General features: G+C 48.6%; 7 protein-coding genes and 1 non-coding gene across 10 annotated transcripts; 5 read left to right on the top strand and 3 right to left on the bottom strand.

Moving 5' to 3' along the window:
• The first annotated feature begins 85 nt into the window (after nucleotides 1-85).
• On the top strand, nucleotides 86-157 carry TRNAT-CGU. The gene has a single exon. It is a non-coding gene; the product is annotated as a tRNA-Thr (tRNA).
• Nucleotides 158-212: 55 nt separating this feature from the next.
• Nucleotides 213-1,268, top strand: LOC112350869 (6-phosphogluconolactonase-like). The gene has a single exon (XM_024687849.1). The coding sequence runs from the start codon at nucleotides 213-215 to the stop codon at nucleotides 1,266-1,268; it is 1,056 nt and encodes a 351-aa protein (XP_024543617.1).
• Nucleotides 1,269-1,636: 368 nt separating this feature from the next.
• On the top strand, nucleotides 1,637-2,233 carry LOC9661933 (major pollen allergen Ole e 10). Its single transcript, XM_002982831.2, has 2 exons — nucleotides 1,637-2,009; nucleotides 2,202-2,233. The coding sequence occupies exons 1-2, from the start codon at nucleotides 1,637-1,639 to the stop codon at nucleotides 2,231-2,233; spliced, it is 405 nt and encodes a 134-aa protein (XP_002982877.2).
• On the bottom strand, nucleotides 2,174-3,032 carry LOC9662303 (temperature-induced lipocalin-1). Its single transcript, XM_002982723.2, has 2 exons — nucleotides 2,599-3,032; nucleotides 2,174-2,533 (listed from the first exon to the last, which is right to left on the bottom strand). The coding sequence occupies exons 1-2, from the start codon at nucleotides 2,998-3,000 to the stop codon at nucleotides 2,336-2,338; spliced, it is 600 nt and encodes a 199-aa protein (XP_002982769.1). The 5' UTR covers nucleotides 3,001-3,032; the 3' UTR covers nucleotides 2,174-2,335.
• A 130-nt stretch (nucleotides 3,033-3,162) lies between these two features.
• On the top strand, nucleotides 3,163-5,998 carry LOC9662302 (putative pentatricopeptide repeat-containing protein At3g23330). Of its 2 annotated transcripts, none has more exons than XM_024687826.1 (2): nucleotides 3,163-4,202; nucleotides 4,260-5,998. In XM_024687826.1, the coding sequence occupies exons 1-2, from the start codon at nucleotides 3,197-3,199 to the stop codon at nucleotides 5,966-5,968; spliced, it is 2,715 nt and encodes a 904-aa protein (XP_024543594.1). In that variant the 5' UTR covers nucleotides 3,163-3,196; the 3' UTR covers nucleotides 5,969-5,998. The 2 variants fall into 2 exon arrangements, with proteins under 2 accessions (XP_024543594.1, XP_024543593.1); XM_024687825.1 differs by having other exon boundaries at nucleotides 3,163-5,144; nucleotides 5,190-5,998.
• LOC112350868 (pentatricopeptide repeat-containing protein At4g02750-like) lies at nucleotides 5,992-7,770 on the bottom strand. The gene has a single exon (XM_024687848.1). It carries the CDS (start codon nucleotides 7,768-7,770, stop codon nucleotides 5,992-5,994), a length of 1,779 nt encoding a protein of 592 aa, XP_024543616.1.
• LOC9661932 (probable N-succinyldiaminopimelate aminotransferase DapC) lies at nucleotides 7,656-9,328 on the top strand. 2 transcript variants are annotated; one of them, XM_002982829.2, is made up of 3 exons: nucleotides 7,656-7,740; nucleotides 7,798-8,063; nucleotides 8,127-9,328. In XM_002982829.2, the coding sequence occupies exons 2-3, from the start codon at nucleotides 7,803-7,805 to the stop codon at nucleotides 9,279-9,281; spliced, it is 1,416 nt and encodes a 471-aa protein (XP_002982875.2). In that variant the 5' UTR covers nucleotides 7,656-7,740; nucleotides 7,798-7,802; the 3' UTR covers nucleotides 9,282-9,328. The 2 variants fall into 2 exon arrangements, with proteins under 2 accessions (XP_002982875.2, XP_024543595.1); XM_024687827.1 differs by having other exon boundaries at nucleotides 7,703-7,740; nucleotides 7,795-8,063.
• A 15-nt stretch (nucleotides 9,329-9,343) lies between these two features.
• On the bottom strand, nucleotides 9,344-11,257 carry LOC9661931 (protein TRIGALACTOSYLDIACYLGLYCEROL 4, chloroplastic). The gene is made up of 5 exons (XM_002982722.2): nucleotides 10,989-11,257; nucleotides 10,585-10,879; nucleotides 10,107-10,467; nucleotides 9,759-10,060; nucleotides 9,344-9,689 (listed from the first exon to the last, which is right to left on the bottom strand). Exons 1-5 carry the CDS (start codon nucleotides 11,255-11,257, stop codon nucleotides 9,492-9,494), a joined length of 1,425 nt encoding a protein of 474 aa, XP_002982768.1. The 3' UTR covers nucleotides 9,344-9,491.
• Nucleotides 11,258-18,453: the final 7,196 nt, after the last annotated feature.

The following is an 18,453-nucleotide window of genomic DNA, read 5'->3' as shown; positions in this document are numbered from 1 at the left end:
CATGCACTAAGTTAACAATGTTCGTTAGCAAATTGGAAATATCTAAGTTTAGAATATGCTTGTTTTGAGGTGTTTCATCGGTAAGGCTTCCATAGCATAGTGGTAGTGCGTTCGCTTCGTAAGCGAGAGGTCGTGAGTTCAATCCTCACTGGGAGCAATGGGCTAATGGGCTTAGAGCATTTGCCCCTCTCTACCTTTCTTTTTCACAGAAGATGGCGAAGCAGCTCTTGTTGGTCGGCGGCTATAGCGACGAAATCCACCTCTTAGCGCTGGAGAAACATCAGCTCCACTCTATCGCCTCGTTTCCATCAGGTACCAATCCCACCTTTCTGGCCAGGCATGGCAACGTTGTCTACGCCGTCAACGAAGTGGAGAGTGGCGCTGTCGAGGCATTCTCCTTCTCTCCACACCTCTCTCCTCTTGGGCACCCCATCCCTTGTGGCTCGGTCCCGGCTGCGATCAGCGTCCACCCCAGCGGTAAGTGGATCTTGTTTGCGAACTACAGGGGTGGCAGCTATGGCGTTCTCCAGGTCAACCATGGCCATGGTGTGCTCTTGGGTCATCACCAGCAGTCGGTTTCGCTGATCAAGGTTCCAGGCCTCACGGAGCCGAGGAACAATCCCCGGCAAGACGGTCCTCATCCCCACCAGATCATCACGGACTCCTCGGGAAAGTTTGTCTTCGTTTGTGATCTCGGCACCGATGAGATCCACGTCCGAGTTCTCAACGTCTCGACTGGGGAGCTCGACGAGGCCGCGACTCCGGAGGTTTCACTCGAGCCTGGCTCGGGTCCTCGGCATATGATCTTCTCCCGCGACGAGCGATTCGCATACGTGCTCAACGAGCTCGCAAACACCGTGAGCCAGCTCTCTTATGATCCGGGGAATGGAGCACTGCGTTTGATCCAGAGCTGGTCCACTCTGGATGATAGCGTAGCGAACAAGAGCGCGTGCCTAGCGGCGGAAGTGGCTCTTTCGCCAGACGGGAGGTATTTGTATGCGTCCAACCGTGGTAACGACGAGGATACCATCGCGGTGTTTGGAGTAGACGCTGAGGGTGATGGTGGCCTTACCTTGCTGGGGCTGGATCGAGTCGGTGGTTCGTTTCCTCGCCATTTTGCCCTTGATTCGTCCGGGGAGATGGTCGTGGTTGGGCTTCAAAACTCGAACAAGGTAAACGTTCTTTCCAGGAACGTCGAAACGGGAAGGCTGAGCGTGGTTTCTAGCTTGGCTGGTGTACAAGCTCCTGCTTTCATCCAGTTTATGTAAACTTAGCATGCATGTTCTTGGTTTGGATCACAACATCATATAGAACTTGCAAGGATAATCTTGGATGATATTCATTGTGATCTCATGCTGTTCGTCTAGCTTTTCATTTCCCGTGGCTTGGACGAAACTTGCAAGCTAAAAACTTTAAAGCGTGTAGCCAGGAGTAAACATCCAGCTGATTTTTTTGAGTTCATGCTAACCACAGCCTGCTTGACATTATTTAATGTGGGATTTAAAATAATATACTATGAGCCACTCACTTTTTTCTGGGGTTTACAGAAAATACGAGTGGCACACAGAACAAAAGCCTCGAAATATATACAGTTTTTTAAGCCAAGCTTTCTTGAGTTTCGATCATCCCGTCAACGATGAAAGTTGTCGCATTTTTTCTGAGTTTCGCAGTGTCTGTGCTGCTTGCTCGCGCTGCAGCCCCACAGCCAAGCGGCCGCGTTGTGAATGGAAAGGTCTGGTGCGTTGCGAACCCAGCAGTTCCTCCGGATTCGCTCCAAAAGGGCCTCGATTATGCGTGCTCGCAGGTTGACTGCTCCGCAATCCAGTACACTGGCAATTGCGTCTATCCCGATAACATCCACGCGCATGCCTCTTGGGTCTACAACTATTACTTCCAGATGAAAGCTCGCTATGACTACAACTGTTACTTTGATAACACTGCCTTGATCTCTTCGACTGATCCCAGTAAGTCTCCTGCTACCACTATTGATTTGATCATTGGATTTACACGTACTTTTCTTCGCAGGCTATGGAGGCTGCTATTATTTATTCAAGTAGAAATTACGATCCATGTTCGCGATTTTATGATTTTATCAATCTAGAAGAGCTCATTGTTTCTTGTATAGAAGATAATATGAGATAGATTGATCTTTCTGTAACTCTTGACTTGATCGTTGAGTTTATACGTACTTTGCTTCGCAGGCTATGGAGGCTGCTACTATTTATTCAAGTAGAAAATACAATCTATGTTCGCGATTTTATGATTTATCAATCTAGAAGAGCACGTTGTTTCTTGTATAGAAGATCATATGAGATAGATGTGAAACGTATAGTTTTCAGTACTTGCCAAAGAGTGTCTTGAGCCACCAAAATCCACTGTCCTTGTTGGGAGCTCGCTCCTCTCCCTGTGCCGTCTCGGAGCTTTCATCGTGCTTGGATTTCTCCACGGCACTGATATCGTATCCCTGCTCCTTGGCCAGTTCCATTAGCTTGGAGTAGATCTCATCGCTCAGCTCTGGCTTCCTGCCCAAAACCTTCCCACAAGAACGAAAGTGAGAACTTGAATCCAAAGATCTCCCAAGAACATCAAGGAACTTACCCACAAGAGGCTTCGAGAGGGCTGGCCGACGAGCGCCCACTCGTAGTCATCCCCAATCGCCATCACCCAGTAATCCCCAGTGACTGGAAACACTGGCAAGAACGGGGGCACCCAAAACCTGACGAGGAATTTGGCGTCCTCGCTCTTGGGATCGGCCTTCCAGGCCACGCCGCTGATGTGATTCAGCTTGCCATTTACCCAGGTCTCGTTGAGCACGTCGACGCTGCCGTCCGGCTTGAGCGTGTAGGTCGCGCGCGTGTTGATCCCGGCCTTGGGCTGGAATCGAGTAGGGATCTTGGCGATCTCATACCAGCGGCCCATGTACCTGTCAAGCGCCAGCCCCTTCACCGTCACAAGCTCGCCATTTCGATCGCCACCGCCACCGCCACCGCCACTGCCCATCGCTCTGATAGATCGCTCCTTGATAAACCCTACTTTCTCCAAAGCAAGATGATAAACCCCGCATTGCCAAGTGGAATAAAACAGTGGCGTCTTCCCATTGGTTCTTTTTTAAAGAATATTCTTAAGAATCTTTCTGAGGTCTAGGGTTTATGGGCATTTCGAGCACTGGCGATGGAGACAGCGCTGCCGCCCCGGCATGACGCGGCGATTTCTTGGCAGGAGGAAGCCTCGTATCGATCCGGTGAGCTTCTCGACATCCGCGCCGCAGCATCGGACCGACGAGCTCAAATATTTCGACGATGGATCGGCCGATGCTTCTACCTTCGCCGCTCTGATCCACAAGTGCGCTAGGCTCCATGATCTCGCGCAGGGCAGGAGGATTCACGGGTTGATTCTCCGGAACGGGATCGAGGTAGGCGATTTTCTCGGCGCCAGGCTGCTCGCCATGTATTGCAAATGTGGCAGCCCCGAAGAGGCCAGGGCGGTGTTCCAGGGGATCCAAGACAAGAGCGTGGTTGCTTGGACGTCTCTCATCGGCGTGAATGCCCGGAGTGGGCATCCCAAGGAGGCATTCCATCTCTTCCGGGAAATGCAGCTACAAGGAGTGATGCCCAACGACGTTACTTACGTTGCGGTTCTCGGTGCTTGCGGCCACCCCTGGGAAGTGGATACTATTCGAGCTCGAGTGGAAGCTTGTGGATCTCTCGAGCTGGATGTGATCGTGGCTACTGCGGTGATGAACGCGTATGGGAAGTGTGGGGACTTGGACAGTGCGTGGGGTGTTTTCGACGGAATTCTTGTTCGAGACGCGGCAGTGTGGAATGCGATGATCTCGCTGCTCGTTGCTCACGAGCAAGGAGATGAAGCTCTGGAGCTCTTTCGACAAATGAGGCTCGGCGGTGTCACTCCCAACAAAGGCACCTGTGTTGCTGCGTTAAACGCGTGCTGCCACTCTAGAGATTTCTCCGAGGCTCTTCGAATCCATGCGTTTGCCAGGGAGCTGGCTGGCGATGCTGATACGGTCGTGCAAACAGCCTTGGTAAACATGTACGGAAAGTTTGGGAAGGTTGACGACGCGGAAGAGATTTTCGAGAGGATCCAAGAGCGGGATGTTGTGTCCTGGAACGCTATGCTCACGGCCAATGCCTGCAATGGTTTCCACGACAAGGCTTTCAAGTGTTTCAGGGAGATGCTACTCGTAGGTGAGCTCCCGAGCAGGATAACTTATGTTGCTATTCTTAATGCGTGTTTTTTGGCAGCTCACTTGAAGCATGGGGATTTTGTGAAAACTCTTGCAGTTGAAGGTGGCTGTGGTATCGAATCAGTGGATGTGGTGATGGGCACCGCGATCATGAACATGTATAGCAGATGTAAGAGTCCGAAGTCAGCATTTAGTAGCAGCTTGCTACTCGAACAAGATCGTGACCAGCCAAGTATCATGATGTGGAACACGGTTCTATCGCTGTACGTGGAGAACGAGCAGTTTGAAGAAGCGTTTACCATCTTCAGGCTTATGCTGCTCGGTGGAGTAACGATTGACACTGTGAGCCTGATGACAGTTTTCAACGCTTGTGGAAGCAGTGCGTCTTTGGAAAAAGGTAAGTGGATTCATTCTTTGCTGACTGAGAGCGAACTGACACGCAAAACTCCTGTGCAGAATGCTTTGGTGACTATGTATGCAAGATTGGGGAGCTTGGAGGATGCTCGAGAGATTTTCGACGCCATGACCACTCGGAACGTCATCTCGTGGACCGCTATGGTGGGAGTCCACAGCCAACTCGGTCTTAACAGAGAAGCACTCCGCATTTTTAGAAGTATTCTCCTGGAAGGTGTTGCTCCCAACGAGGTCACCTTCACCGCCGTTTTGAACGCCTGCGGCAATCTCGCGTCGATCCCAGCTGCAAAACTGGTACAAGCTTGTTTATCCGAGACTGGATTCTTCGGAAATGTGGAAGTAGCTAACGGCTTGCTTTGTACTCTAGGAAAGTGTGGCAGCTTGGAAGAAGTAGCAAACTTCTTCCAAGTCATGGCCGTGAAGAATCAAGTCTCTTGGAACACGGCGATTGCAGCGAATGCTCAGCACGGCAATGGCGTTCGTGGCGTTGAGCTCTTTCAGACAATGCAGCTCGAAGGAATCGACACAGGTAGCGTCACTCTGATTGGCGTTCTCTCCTCATGTAGCCATGCAGGACTGGTTGCCCAAGGCTACAGCTACTTCCTCAACATGCACGTGGACTATGGGTTTCCAGCCGAAGCAGAGCATTACAGCTGCGTGATAGATCTCTTGAGCAGAGCAGGATGGTTAGAACACGCAGAAGAGTTCGTCAAAAGGCTGCCTTTTGGGGACCAGAGCGTCTTCCCGTGGATAACTCTCCTGTGCGGGTGTAAGCTCCACGGTGACTTGGAGCGTGGTGGTCGGGCGACTCAGAGAATTCTCGGGCTGAATCCAGGATCCACAGGACCTTACCTGGTGATGCACAATCTATATGCCGGGGCTGGGAAGTGGCCGGAGGCCGCGGCAGTGAGGAAGAGTATGGTGGAGCTGGGGCCGAAGAAAGAGCCAGGACTCAGCTGGATCGAAGTGAAGGGCCGGATACACGAGTTTCGAGTGGGAGACACGAGCCATCCTCGGTCGAGCGAGATACACAGGGAGCTGGAACGATTGAACGAGGAGATGAAACGAGCGGGGTTTGTTTGCGACATCAAGGCAGTAGTATACGACTTGCAAGCCAAAGAGAAAGAATCGCTGCTCTGTCAGCACAGCGAGAAGCTGGCCATTGCGTTTGGATTGATCTCGACTGCTGCTGGGGAGCCGCTCAGGATCATGAAGAACTTGAGAGTTTGCAGCGACTGTCACAGTGCCACCAAATTCATCTCCGGACTCGTGGGACGGGAGATCGTGGTGAGAGATGCTTACAGGTTCCACCATTTCAGAGGAGGAGCTTGTTCGTGCGAAGATTTCTGGTAACAGCAGGAACAAAGTCACTCCTTTCAGCTACTTGACGACGAAATGGTGCTCGTGAGCAGCATATAGAGCGACGATCTCTGCGGCTCAACGTTGCTAGCAACGCTGGCTCCTAGCCAAGAATCGCCTTGAACCCGAGTGGCACCCAGCAGGATCGACCATGGCATACTATCCACGACGAAAGGCATGTTGTCGACGAGCTCTTGAGCATCTTTGAGCCTCCCTGCTCGCCCAAGAGCATCAACCATGCAGCAGTAGTGCTCCACGCCGGGACTCAAGCCTCGATCCACAGTCATCGCTACAAAGTTTGTGCACGCTTCCTCCGTCAACCCCGAGTGGCTGCAAGCCGTGAGCAAGGTGACCAGACTAAACTCGTCCGCCATCACGCCCTCTTGCTCCATCCTCCGGAACAGATCCAGCGAAACTCTCCCTCGTCCCGCCTGCGCGAACGCTCCAACAATGCTCGTCCACGAAACCAAAGTCATCTCCGGCATCCTCTCGAACACCACCTTCGCTTGCTCAAGCTTTCCACGCAGAGAGAAAGCAGCAATCCGCGAGTTCCAAGACACGACGTCCCGCTGCGGCATCTCCTGGAAGAAATCCTCGGCGTCCTCGAACTGGCCGCTGAGTATGTAAGCGTTCATCACGGCGTTCCAGGAGAAGGAATCCTTCTGTGGCATGCTATCAAAAACACTCTTTGCGTCGATCCAATACCCGTTCTGTGCATAGCCTTGGATCATCGTGTTCCATGCGATGATGTCCTTTCGAGAAGCTCGATCAAACATAACTCTGGCCTCTTCCACACGCCCACACTTGGCATAAGCTGCAATCATCACAGACCACGACACTACGTTCCTGTGAGGCATGCGATCAAAAAGCTCTCTGGCATCTTGGAGATACCCGTGCTGCGCATATGCCGCGATCATCGTGGTCCACAGGATCACGTCCCCCTGGCACATCTCAGCCGTCTCCTCGAACAAGCTCCGGGCAGCTATGAGCTGCCCGCTCTCGCCGTATGCTGCAATCACAGCCGTCCGTGCGACCACGTCCGGACGGGGCATCCTGGCCGTAAATTCCCGCGCTTCCTCCAAATGCCCACTCCTGGCAAGTGCTGCGATGATAGCGTTCCAAGAGACTGTGTTTCTCTGTGGCATCTTCTCAAACATCGCTAGGGCTTCTTCCAATTCGTCATTCTCCGCGAGCGCAGTGATGATCGTGTTCCACGACACAACGTTCTTCCGCGGCATCGAATCAAACATCGCTCTCGCGGATCCCAGATGCCCATTTTGGGCATACGCTGCGATCATCGCGTTCCACGATACCACGTCCTTCTCCGGCATTCGATTGAACAGATCGCGCGCCTCGCGGAGGAACCCTAGCTGGGCGTGTGCGGAGATGATCGTGTTCCACGCCACGATCGAGGGATCCCGGAGCGCGTAGAACATCGATCGCGCCTCGGACAGATACCCGTTGTGTGCGTAGGCCTGGATCATGATCGTCCAGGAGAAGGGATTGGGGCGAGCGATCGAGTTGAAGACCTGGCGCGCGTTCTCCACGCTGCCACATTTGCCATACATGTCGATGAGGAGATTTTCCAGGTAGCGATTGCCGGAGTGGTCGGATTCGAGGATCCGGGAGTGGACTCGCCGGCCCTCGCCAAGATTTTGGGATCTGGCCGAGGATTTTAGCTGCTGCGCGAAGGATTCCACGGCGTCATCGCCACCGGGGCTGGAATTGGAGGAGGAGGAGCTCTGTTCTTCCCGGAATCGCGAGAGGTTTGTTCTTCCTGGATCTAGAATCGCCATTTCTTTATACTGGGTTCTTGGAAGAAGAGGGGATGAGGAGGAGTCCTAGAAGGACTCTAATGGAGCTCTCTTCATCACTAGCGGGAATATTCGGCGTCCGCCATAGCCAGCCATTGCTGCGAGCCTCATCTCTAGGTCACGCGCACGCCATTGGAGATCCTCCTCCTCCATTGTCGCCGCCGCGATCCGGCGGCGTGAGAATGGCGGCCACTGCGCAGAAGGACGAGGTGGTGGGGAATGGCGTCGCCGCTGCCGCTGCCGCTGCCTCTGCCGTGATGTCTCGCCCTCTCCAGGTGAGATTTTGCCACTCCACTCAATCGATATGGTTGTGATGAGATTCTCGCGAGATTTTCCAGGTTTCCAAGCGGCTGGAGCAGTTCCAGCCCACGGTCTTCACGCTCATGAGCTCCCTGGCGCTCACGCACCAGGCGATCAATCTCGGGCAGGGATTCCCCAACTTCGATGGCCCGGATTTCATCCGCGAGGCCGCGATCCAGGCGCTCCGGACAGTGGGAAGAAACCAGTACGCGCGGGGGTTTGGAGTTCCAGAGCTCAATGCCGCCATCTCCAGAAGGTTTGAGAAGGACACTGGCTTGAAAGTGGATCCCGACACCGAGATCACGGTGACTTGCGGCTGCACGGAGGCCATCTCTTCCACGATTCTGGGCTTGCTCGATCCGGGCGACGAGATCATCATGTTTGCTCCTTTCTTCGACGTCTACCAGGTAGTCACAGCGATGGTTGGCGCGAAGATGAAGACGGTGGTGCTCAGGCCGGAGAATGGATTCGCAGTGCCAGAGGACGAGCTCCGCGCGGCATTCACGAGCAAAACCCGAGCGATCCTCGTCAACACCCCTCACAACCCGACCGGCAAAGTTTTCTCCCGGGGGGAGCTGGAGCTCATCGCGTCCTTGTGCGTGGAGCACGATGTCTTGGCATTCACGGACGAGGTGTATAGCAGGCTGGTTTTCGATGGCGAGCACGTCTCCCTCGCGTCGATCAAAGGGATGTTCGAGAGGACCGTGACGATGAGCTCCATGGGGAAGACGTACTCGTTCACGGGCTGGAAAGTTGGCTGGGCGATCGCTCCCCCGCATCTCAGCTATGGCATCCGGCAAGCTCACTCCAACATCACATTCTCGACGGCCACTCCGCTGCAATGGGGTGCTGTGGCAGCGCTCGAGGCTCCAGAGTCTTACTACCAGGATCTGAGGAGCGCTTACATCGCCAGGAAAGATATCCTCGTCCAGGGGCTCAAGGAGGTGGGATTCAAGGTCTATGAGCCGCAGGGGACGTACTTCGTCATGGTGGATCATACTCCGTTTGGCTTCAAAGACGACATGGAGTTTTGCATGCATCTGGTCCACAAGGTGGGAGTGGCAGCGATTCCTCCCAGTGGTTTCTACGAAGATCCACAGGATGGCAAGCATTTGGTGAGGTTTGCCTTTTGCAAGGATGAGGATACGTTGAAAGCGGCCGTGCGGAAGCTTAGAGACCATCTCAAATACTGAGATGAATTTATAATATTGTAGCAAATAAACAGAAACATTCAAAGTTATGTTTTCAAAACTCATTTTTTTCCTGGTTTTCTTCGAAAATTTTCCCGAGACAAGGAAAGAGCTTTACTTATCGATTACAAACAAACCTTCTTCTCGGTTAGAGCGCTCTGAAAATTCGTCGTCTTGGCGTCGGGAATCATCGCCACCACGCCAATCCAACTTTCATATCTCAAGTAAACGAATTTCTGCCATACCTTCCGAGCGTGTCGGACAGTACCAAACTACAAGCTTCGCAGCACCTAGAGACTCCAAGGAGCAATCTAAGCCATATGTTACCTCTTGGAGAGCTGGGCGAGCGTTCCACGTCGAGAGATCCGGGGAGAATCTGGAATCCGCACGAGCACGAAGGGGTCCGAGCACCTGAGAAGCAAAAACAAGAAAAGTGTCCTCAAGACGAAAAACAAAGACAAGGAACAAAGACGAGCAAACCTGCTGCTGCATAGTAAGAGCGAACGTAATTCCATTCTGTCCATCGGCAAGAGAAGGCGATGATGACTTTGCGCTCAAAGTCCTTGCGCAAACCGTGGAAGAAGCTCCTCCAATATCAACTCTAGCAGCAAACTTGGTGTGATCGAGCAGAAACCTCTGAAAGAGGCCGAACTGTGCCGTCACTCCCAGCGAGCCAAATGCATCGGCCGAGACGGAGCGATCGCCATTTGATTTCACCAGCGAAGGATTCGCAGCGTTGAGAGGCTGCTTTCTCTGTCCAAGGCTTGCATTCACCACACCACCTGTATAAAAAAGATAACAACTCCGTTCCTCTAGGAGGAGACTTACCGACAACTCCTGAAAGTGTGATATGTGGACGAGCAGCTAGAAGATTGTAAGGCTTGTGAAGCTTCCGACCAAAGTGAGCATCGTCTTCCTTCCAGATATCAATCTCCTTCCCATAAGATACAGCTGCTTGAGCACAAGTTCCAGGCATTGCCCCCCATGGAATCTCCTTTCCGGCCCCTCCGCAGCAATTCTGCGATTGTCCCGAGCTATGGTGGACACCAAGCCTGTAGTATAAGCCCGAGCTCAATCCCACAGACGCTATGTCGAGTGAGACAGCCTGTGGAACGTCCCAGTAACGAGCTTCTCTGTCCATGAAACGTTCGTGCCATGCAGCCTCCAGTGATAAATCGTGCTTCTTGAGCTGCAGGCATCCACAATACGAGAGCATCAAAACTGGTTCTTATCTCGACTCGAGCGACCAACCAACCTGGAAAAACTTGGCTCAGAGGAAAACCAGGAAAAAAATGAGCCCGCGTACCTTGTGAAGGAGCTTGGAGTGAACTCTCATAGGAACCTCGCTCGATCCCCAGTCCTCTAGCGAGTCCATCTCGGCCTTGATGCTTAACGACGTGGAGGGACCAAGCAGAAGCTTTGTTCGCATGCACAATGCGTAGAGCGATTTGTCAAGAAGACGCTTGGCATACGTCCACTTGCCATCACGCTGCTGCTGCTTCTCTGCTGCTGCTTCGGAGAAACCATTCAGCTCCAACTTAGCTCCGGAACGCTTCGCAAACAGTCTCTGGACTCGCAGTCGCCCCGTTAGAGTCGCCCACCTGAATTATAATTTAGTTCCTCTTCATCGTCGTTTGGCAAAGGACAGTAGACATTCTGCTGAACTAAACTAGCAAAGAAAATAGAGAGAAAAAAGAGCCTAAGCCTTACCAATTCGTTCCACCAGTGCTGGCAACCACGCGATCCAGCACAATCCCGCTAGGGCAATCACAATCCGGAGCAAGCGACGGTGCAAAGGGCAAGCGGAGGAGCCTCTGGAGCAGCAGCAGCTGCTGCGAGCGCGAGATTTTGCTGCCGCGCACCATGGCCAGCGGCGGCGGCTCGCGCGGGAGCGAGCGGACGCACGCCTCCAGCGAGCGCGTGGATTCCACCTCCTCATTCCAAAACTGAGACGCCAGCGACGATCCCAGAGGCCCCATTTTTCACTCTTCTCAAGAACCCTAATTACGAACGTTTCACTGCAAACAAGTTTAATATCAAGTTTAATGTCAAGTTTAACTTAATTGAGGGTGACATTAAACACTTTATATATAGATCAATTTATAAAAAAATTTCTCTTTTTGCAAAGGCACTAACATATTCTATCACTCGCTTGATAGAAAGATCATTTGCACAAAGACAAAATCTCCTATTTTATATTCTAGGAATTGGCAATTAATCAAAAAGCTAAATGGCTAATTAGTCGTTTTTTAATCAAATTTATCTTGAATATCCCTGCTCAAATGCAATTTCTATTCCAATGATGTTTAAGGATGCCTTCAAAGTAAAGGGTTCCATTGTGCTATTATTATAGTTAAATTGCATTAATGGAAGATATAGATTCTATTATCTCTGCCTTTTGACTATTGATGAATTTTGAATCTCAATTACTAACAATATTCTATAGCAAACCAAAATCAGGAAATACCTTTTTGAAGTATATTGCGGACAAGTTTAGACAATCTTCTAGAAAGCTAATAACAATATATATTTCGATAATTGATCCACTATAACCCACACTAGCTTGTTTTGCCTCTATATTTATAATAAACAAGTGATAAAGTCTATAGAGATATTATACCAATTGGCTGAGGAATAAATAAAGGTTGTAAAAATCCTTTTAACTTCTCATGTGGCACCTTTACCTATTGATAGAGCTCATATAATTTGTAATATTCAAGGAAGTTAACCTTTAAATTCTTCTAATAAAATTTTTGATCAACAATACAAAGAATTAGAGCCTTGCTTAACAATTATAAAACTATCCTTTTTATAACTTCTTCCATTCAGATGGCATATTCTTAACCTTTGCAAACTAGCACTAGAAATGTCAATAGTAATTAGCCACTTTAAAAACTAGCACTAAAAATGTTAATAATAACTAGTCATATGTAAGTTTTTGAATTTAAACTTCTCAAAAGGCTAGTACTATTCAAACTTAAAGATGCTTAACCCTAAATATCCTAAAACCCTTAATCGATTAATAAAAGAGCTGCACTTTTATTCATGGCCTTTTCCTTTTATATTTGAACCCATAAATCATTTCTTAAGTCGTTCTCTTTAGTTGTTTACAATCTATTACACTTCCCTGTAAATTTATGCCCTCATGAAAGAAAGCTAAGAGCTATAACTCTCTCAAGAGCCTCACTCTTTTGATACTCTACCCTTTGGATCGAGCCTAGTTGGAGCAAATTAAACCTACCAAATGTCAATTAATAGAGTTTGACCTAAAACCCCCTTTGATACTAAATATAAACTCTTAAATTTAAACTTCTCGGAAGGTCACCTAACCCAATACTATTCAAACCCAAGGATGCTTAACCTTAAGACCCTTAATTGATTGGAAAATTGGGTGCATTCTTATTCATAGGCCCTTTCCTTTTATATTTGACTTTATGGATCATTTTTCAAGTTATTCTATTTGGTTATTTACATCATACAAAGGAAATTGCGTAATTCAACATTAAAGTTAATGTAGTCCAATTTTCCACCACAACCATCTTCTTTAGATTTATTCTGACACCCTTAGATGTCACAATGTGGCTTAATGTGCCTTTGTAAATTCATATTTGCTTTTCTTCATGTAAGTTTGTTTAACAAGAGAACCTTGTATATATACACTTTATGATCCTTTATATTCTTGCTAAGAACAAGTATATTATTCAAAAAAATCTCCATTAACTTTTTTAAATAATGCTTAAACACATTTATTATCAACTAAGTAAATATGGCTAATGCATTTGTCAAACCATATCACATAAGTGTGAACTCAAAATGTTTGAGGCTCCAATTCAATGTTATCTTAAAGATAAACACATTATCCATTGCAATATGATAATATCCTAGATCAATCTTGGTAAACATTTAAGCTTCACAAATGTAACACACTTGGTTTTCACCCTTTATCCTATGGTGTTTTACCATAAGATAACCATTAAGCGGAACCTAAACTCTATATATATCAAATATCATGTATCCAAGGACAATGGAGTAAAACTCAAGTTTCAGGGTCTTCCCTGCTTAGGATGCCCAAGGATGCTTATCGCGAATGTGATTTTGGGTATTGAAATATATTTGTTACCTAGTCTTTACAGATACTCTCTCCTTACTACCATGATGGTAAGAGGTTGATACTATTTAAGCATGCAAGTAAGAACTAAATTATACCTTAAGTTGGTCAGCCATACTTAATTTACCCACTATCTTTATTATACATGTAGAACTCCCCCCCTCCCCCCACGAGGGTGTTTGGCAAACATGGTAAACTATCATTTAGTAAATAGTGAGGGATCAAGCTCAATATCCCGAGGGTTCCTAACACTAACAAGTACAAGTCAATGAATGAGTTTCTCTAACCAAGTCAAGTATGCTTAACTAATAGCACTTAGTAATTCCATCCTTATACTCATCTAATCAAATGCACACACAAAGACCAGTTTCTCAACTAGCTTAGGCAAAGGCTGAAAAAAGAAATAGCAATACCGACCTCCTATTGTCATGGCAGTAAAGAAAGAATATCCGAAAAACTAGCCAATAAGTAACTTTCGATACCCGAAGTCACGTTCGTGACACTCTCCCCCCCTTAGGGAAGATCGACATCCTCATTGATGCATACTCGAGTCTAGACTACCGGCAAGGAAACAACTCTAAACAAAGTTCACGATGATTACATTATGTGAGAAATGTACCAACTTAAATGAGTTAAAGTAGCTTCTTTGTCTAACACAGATGCGCTACCAACTCAAACATATTTCGACTGTCGCTGACAAGGAAATGACTAATAGAGTTAGCCACCTTTGCTGCTCTAGATGTCATTTAGCTTACAAAACAAGTGATACGCCTCTGCTTGCAGGGATATAGAGAGAGAAGCCAAAGGCCCTAACTTGTAAGTGACTAATTTTTCCATTCTACTTTAGTCACTTAACTACACCTCCGACCACTCATTCACAACCTCCTTAAGTCCAATTCAGGACTTGGGGCTTGCTAGCCACGAGAATGGCATCCATGTCACTCAACCTTTGCACTTGGTCTAAGTGCTCCACATGTTCGATCCTATGACCGACACCCCAAGGTACCACCGACATATCAGCCCGTTACGTTAAGGCCATGCCTCTTCACCTTGGTCACACTGGTGGTCTAACACCACTTGCATCACAGTCCCGTCTCTCAAAACTAAGCCATCCATCCATGAATGATCATCCTAGATCCACTCCTTAGCATCCTTAAGATGCTTACAGACATGGGAAATAACCTTTCCTAATATCCCTTTTCCGGTCCCCACCAAGTCCCTTTCTATCCATGGCCGTGTTTGCCAACACTGTCATTGGATCAAGGCCCACAAGCATGACCACTAAGTCCCACAGTCTTTTGGGACTTCCTCACCACACAATTGTATCCTTGGTCACTACACCAAAGGATTGCTCCTCTTCTTTTCCACAGTCTGGGCCTTTGGGACAACATTTTGGAACACCGTAGCCCTATGCAAACCTCGTAGATACTCTCTCTGCCTTCCACTTTTGGGTGCTCTAACCATGGGCTTAGAGCAAGGTTCCGTTGAGCCATGCCAAATATCCAAGCAAGTAGTGCCACCCACGATTGAACTTGGAGCATCAACCATTCGATCTCCCGGGGGAACTAGAGCCAGCTTTTGAACACTTCACGAAGTTACCCCGCTTGTCGGTCCATATTCACTCTAGCTTTGGACTTCCCAGTGGTTATCCCGTTACCCAACATTTGGGTATAGCCTTCTTGGGCCAAACTGGCCTTTCTTGGCCAAACTAGCTCCCCCCCAAACTCTTTTTCCTAAACTTTGGGAAGGCCCGGAAGGCCCCCCCCCCCCCCCCCCCCTGGGGGACGATTGCTTTAGGCTTTCACCCAATTGCCTGTATTAGTATTCAGACTCGGACTCGAACTCAGACTCGGACTTGGACTCGGTCTCGGTCTCAGTCTCAGTCTCGGTCTCGGTCTCGGTCTCGATCTTAGTCTCAGTCTCGGTCTCGGTCTCAGTCTCAGTCTCGGTCCCGGTTCCATCTCGGACTCCATCTCAGGTCCATCTCGGACTCCATCTCAGACTCCATCTTGGGTCCATCTCGGACTCCATCTCAGACTCCATCTTGGGTCCATCTCGGACTCCATCTCGAACTCCATCTTGGGTCCATCTTAGACTCCATCTCGGGTCCATCTCGAACTCCATCTTAGGTCCATCTCGAGTTTATCTCGAACTCCATCTCAGACTCCATCTCAGGTCCATCTTGGGTCCATCTCAGACTCCATCTTGGACTCCATCTCGGGTCCATCTCAAACTCCATCTCGGGTCCATCTTAGATCCATCTCGAACTCCATCTCAAACTCCATCTTGGGTCCATCTCAGGTCCATCTCGGACTCCATCTTAGGTCCATCTCAGGTCCATCTTGAACTCCATTTCAGACACTTCCACGTGTCATATATTGGTCTTCTTGTGTCACTTTTCTAGAGACTCGCTTATTGCTCGCTTTGCTTGTTCTTCGAGCACATCATTAGAAGTTCCACTCCCGCTCTTGACTTTTCAAGTCGGAGCTTTTAGTTCAAACGTGTTACACTCGTTTGGCTTTCGCTTCGGCCACTACTATGTGGCACCCTTTTGGCTCCACTTTGGGGCTTAGGGATTTGTGTCTCACAACTCCACCACCCATAGACGAAGTTTGATATCCTTATTGAACAGTAAACCATTTTATAAAGTAATACCAACATATATTACCCTTCCCATCTTTGGCACTTAGCCAATATTAGTCAATGGTTCGACACCAAAGGTTCACCATATCTTCTTCATCCTTTAAGGAGCATACTCTCCTTAACATAGAGACTTGATCGACCACCTATGGTGGTTCTCTCCCTTTCAATGGTTTAGTTCTCACTAAACCCATTAGAGACACTTCCTCTATCTCAATCCTGCTACTCATTCTTGAGTAGTCTCAACTTCTATCGATATCACCATTCTACTTTGGAACTTTTAATTTTGACTTTTCGAAGTAAATTTCCTAGGTGTCTTCGACACTTTTTATTGCACATATTGTGCAATTCCACTTCCCCATCCTAGAAAGTTCTCTACTTATGGGCACTATCATCTTCTTTTCTATTTTGTGTCATCTTTAGCACTAAGTTTCAACTATCGTAAGTTGTGCTAGAGCTGTTTACGACCCATCATTTGGCTATTTTGCTGCTCCCTTCCTTGGAGCTTTCACTTTTGCCAAATTGAAGCATTTGGGAATCTATCCTTGGAAATACACTTCCTTTCCTACAATTCGTTAACATCCAACACATTAGTGTTCCTTACTTAGCTTTGTAGTTTAGATTGCTTTTAATGAATTTTATAGCCCACATTTGGCCACTAGTCTTTTGCTCCTATCTGTTGATTATTGCACCAAACAACATAAGATGATTACTTCCATTCTTGAGGTATCCTTTTAGGTTCTATGGCAAAGGTTCTACTTTGCTGGGTCCAAAGGGCACTCACCCTTAGTAAGTCTCTTTAGCATTTTCTGTTATGGGCTCTGTCCACCGCTCAACTTTGTGACCCTCCCATAGGTCTTTCCTAAAGACTACTTTCTTTGACTCATTATACCATTGTATTGGCACAACTTATTTTCTTTTTTTGTTTTTCCCACTTGGTCACTTTGACCAAACCACACCATCATAAACAGTTCAAATCAACATTTTGAACTAGGAACTTTATTCCTTAACCAAACAAGGACTTTGTCCTTATTTGGCCATAAGATCACCTAGTGATCTCACCTTGGCACCTTAATCGATTTGCAAATAGATATTTGGTCTTCTAGACCTTTAAGTTGTTGACCATGACCTCGAGGGCATCCCTCGCATTTGGCGGTGTGCCCAAACTAACCCTTTCGGCCAAGGGTCCATAACAATTGAGACTGAGTGTCCCCATCTCATTCACCACGGCCTTGGCACTACTTGCACCAAAGTGCTCAAGTTAGATATTCCAAGCTTTCACACTAGACAATTTAACTGTGCATCATGACTCCGAGGCATCCCTCGCTTGGCAGTGTGCCTAAACCAGTCTCCTGACTGAGAGTCTATGACCACTGAAAAATAAGTGTCCTCATATTCCAAACCATCACCACGCCCTAGTGATTTGGGACTCAAACCCAAGCATTAGAGGGTTGGGACTTGAACCCAACCTTCGTATATGCATCTAGGGACAGCATCCCACAAGATGCCTGGCGTAGCTCCCCACGTTGGTGCACCAACTTATTGTAAGCCACAAATTTTTCCTTTCCAATTTGCCAGCTTACCTCGTATACCCATCCAACATTGCCTTGGCTTTTGCTAAGTTCCCTCGCCAAGGTTCCCGCCTATGGTACCAGCTCCCACTTGGTCCTACTTGGTTTTAGCAACTCACTGCATGAGCAACGGAGTGTTAGCCATCCATCCACGGATTCCCAAATCTCTCCCAATCCCCCTCCCCGGGTTAGACTGGACTTAAGGTTCGGCTACACTCCCCACAAGCACAAGCAGCCAAGCACACCAAGCTTCCAGGTTCCTAACCTCTCTTGGCACCATAAGACTTGATCATGGGACCCTCTAAATCCCAAGTCTTGGGTGCAACACTTGCTTCGGGACACCGGGTGTAACACCATGGCCTAGCAGCCCGGTATGGGTACCTCTACCCCCCCCACTTCCATCCCGAAGGGAAGGTCTAAGCCCCTAGGAAGGGCGAGGATCAATGAGCCGCATGGTACTCAAGTGGGGCATGTTATGATCTGGCGCAAAAAGATAAAGATCTAGTTGCTCTAGACTATGCTACGCCACCTCTTGAGGTTCCTCACAACCCAACCACCCCCGAGCTACCTCAAAAGCTCCACTGCGCCGCCCCTCCACTGTGAGCCCTAGGGTACGTTAAGTCCCTTACCCTAACGCACCACTCCACATGAGCCAGGAGCACCGCAGTCGGTTTCCCTTTCGGGAGTGGGAGCTGCTCTTGAGCACTTCCTTGGATGGCCCCTCCGGCACCAACCAAGTCCATGCTCACTCCCACCCAAGGCCCCTCGGTCCCAATCCCGACCTCAAGTCAGTTTGGAAGCCCCACTGGAGAGTTCCTTCTAAACTGGTTCCTAGACCTCACTATCCCTACTATAC

Source organism: Selaginella moellendorffii, unplaced genomic scaffold (genome assembly GCF_000143415.4).
Source record: "Selaginella moellendorffii unplaced genomic scaffold, v1.0 SELMOscaffold_55, whole genome shotgun sequence".
NCBI lineage: Eukaryota > Viridiplantae > Streptophyta > Lycopodiopsida > Selaginellales > Selaginellaceae > Selaginella > Selaginella moellendorffii.
Note: the sequence above shows the minus strand (reverse complement) of the source record. Positions and strands in the feature narration are given on the sequence as shown.

Coding starts and splice junctions, on each gene's coding strand:
- LOC112350869 (XM_024687849.1), top strand. CDS start 213: ATGGCGAAGCAGCTCTTGTTGGTCGGCGGCTATAGCGACGAAATCCAC.
- LOC9661933 (XM_002982831.2), top strand. CDS start 1,637: ATGAAAGTTGTCGCATTTTTTCTGAGTTTCGCAGTGTCTGTGCTGCTT. Junction 2,010..2,201: donor TTTGATCATTGGATTTACAC/GTACTTTTCTTC, acceptor TTTGCTTCGCAG/GCTATGGAGGCTGCTACTAT.
- LOC9662303 (XM_002982723.2), bottom strand. CDS start 3,000: ATGGGCAGTGGCGGTGGCGGTGGCGGTGGCGATCGAAATGGCGAGCTT. Junction 2,534..2,598: donor CCTCTCGAAGCCTCTTGTGG/GTAAGTTCCTTG, acceptor TCTTGTGGGAAG/GTTTTGGGCAGGAAGCCAGA.
- LOC9662302 (XM_024687825.1), top strand. CDS start 3,197: ATGACGCGGCGATTTCTTGGCAGGAGGAAGCCTCGTATCGATCCGGTG. Junction 5,145..5,189: donor GCTCGAAGGAATCGACACAG/GTAGCGTCACTC, acceptor GTAGCCATGCAG/GACTGGTTGCCCAAGGCTAC.
- LOC112350868 (XM_024687848.1), bottom strand. CDS start 7,770: ATGGCGATTCTAGATCCAGGAAGAACAAACCTCTCGCGATTCCGGGAA.
- LOC9661932 (XM_002982829.2), top strand. CDS start 7,803: ATGAGGAGGAGTCCTAGAAGGACTCTAATGGAGCTCTCTTCATCACTA. Junction 8,064..8,126: donor TGATGTCTCGCCCTCTCCAG/GTGAGATTTTGC, acceptor GAGATTTTCCAG/GTTTCCAAGCGGCTGGAGCA.
- LOC9661931 (XM_002982722.2), bottom strand. CDS start 11,257: ATGGGGCCTCTGGGATCGTCGCTGGCGTCTCAGTTTTGGAATGAGGAG. Junction 10,468..10,584: donor ACTCCAAGCTCCTTCACAAG/GTACGCGGGCTC, acceptor GGATGCCTGCAG/CTCAAGAAGCACGATTTATC. Junction 9,690..9,758: donor CTCTTACTATGCAGCAGCAG/GTTTGCTCGTCT, acceptor TTTGCTTCTCAG/GTGCTCGGACCCCTTCGTGC.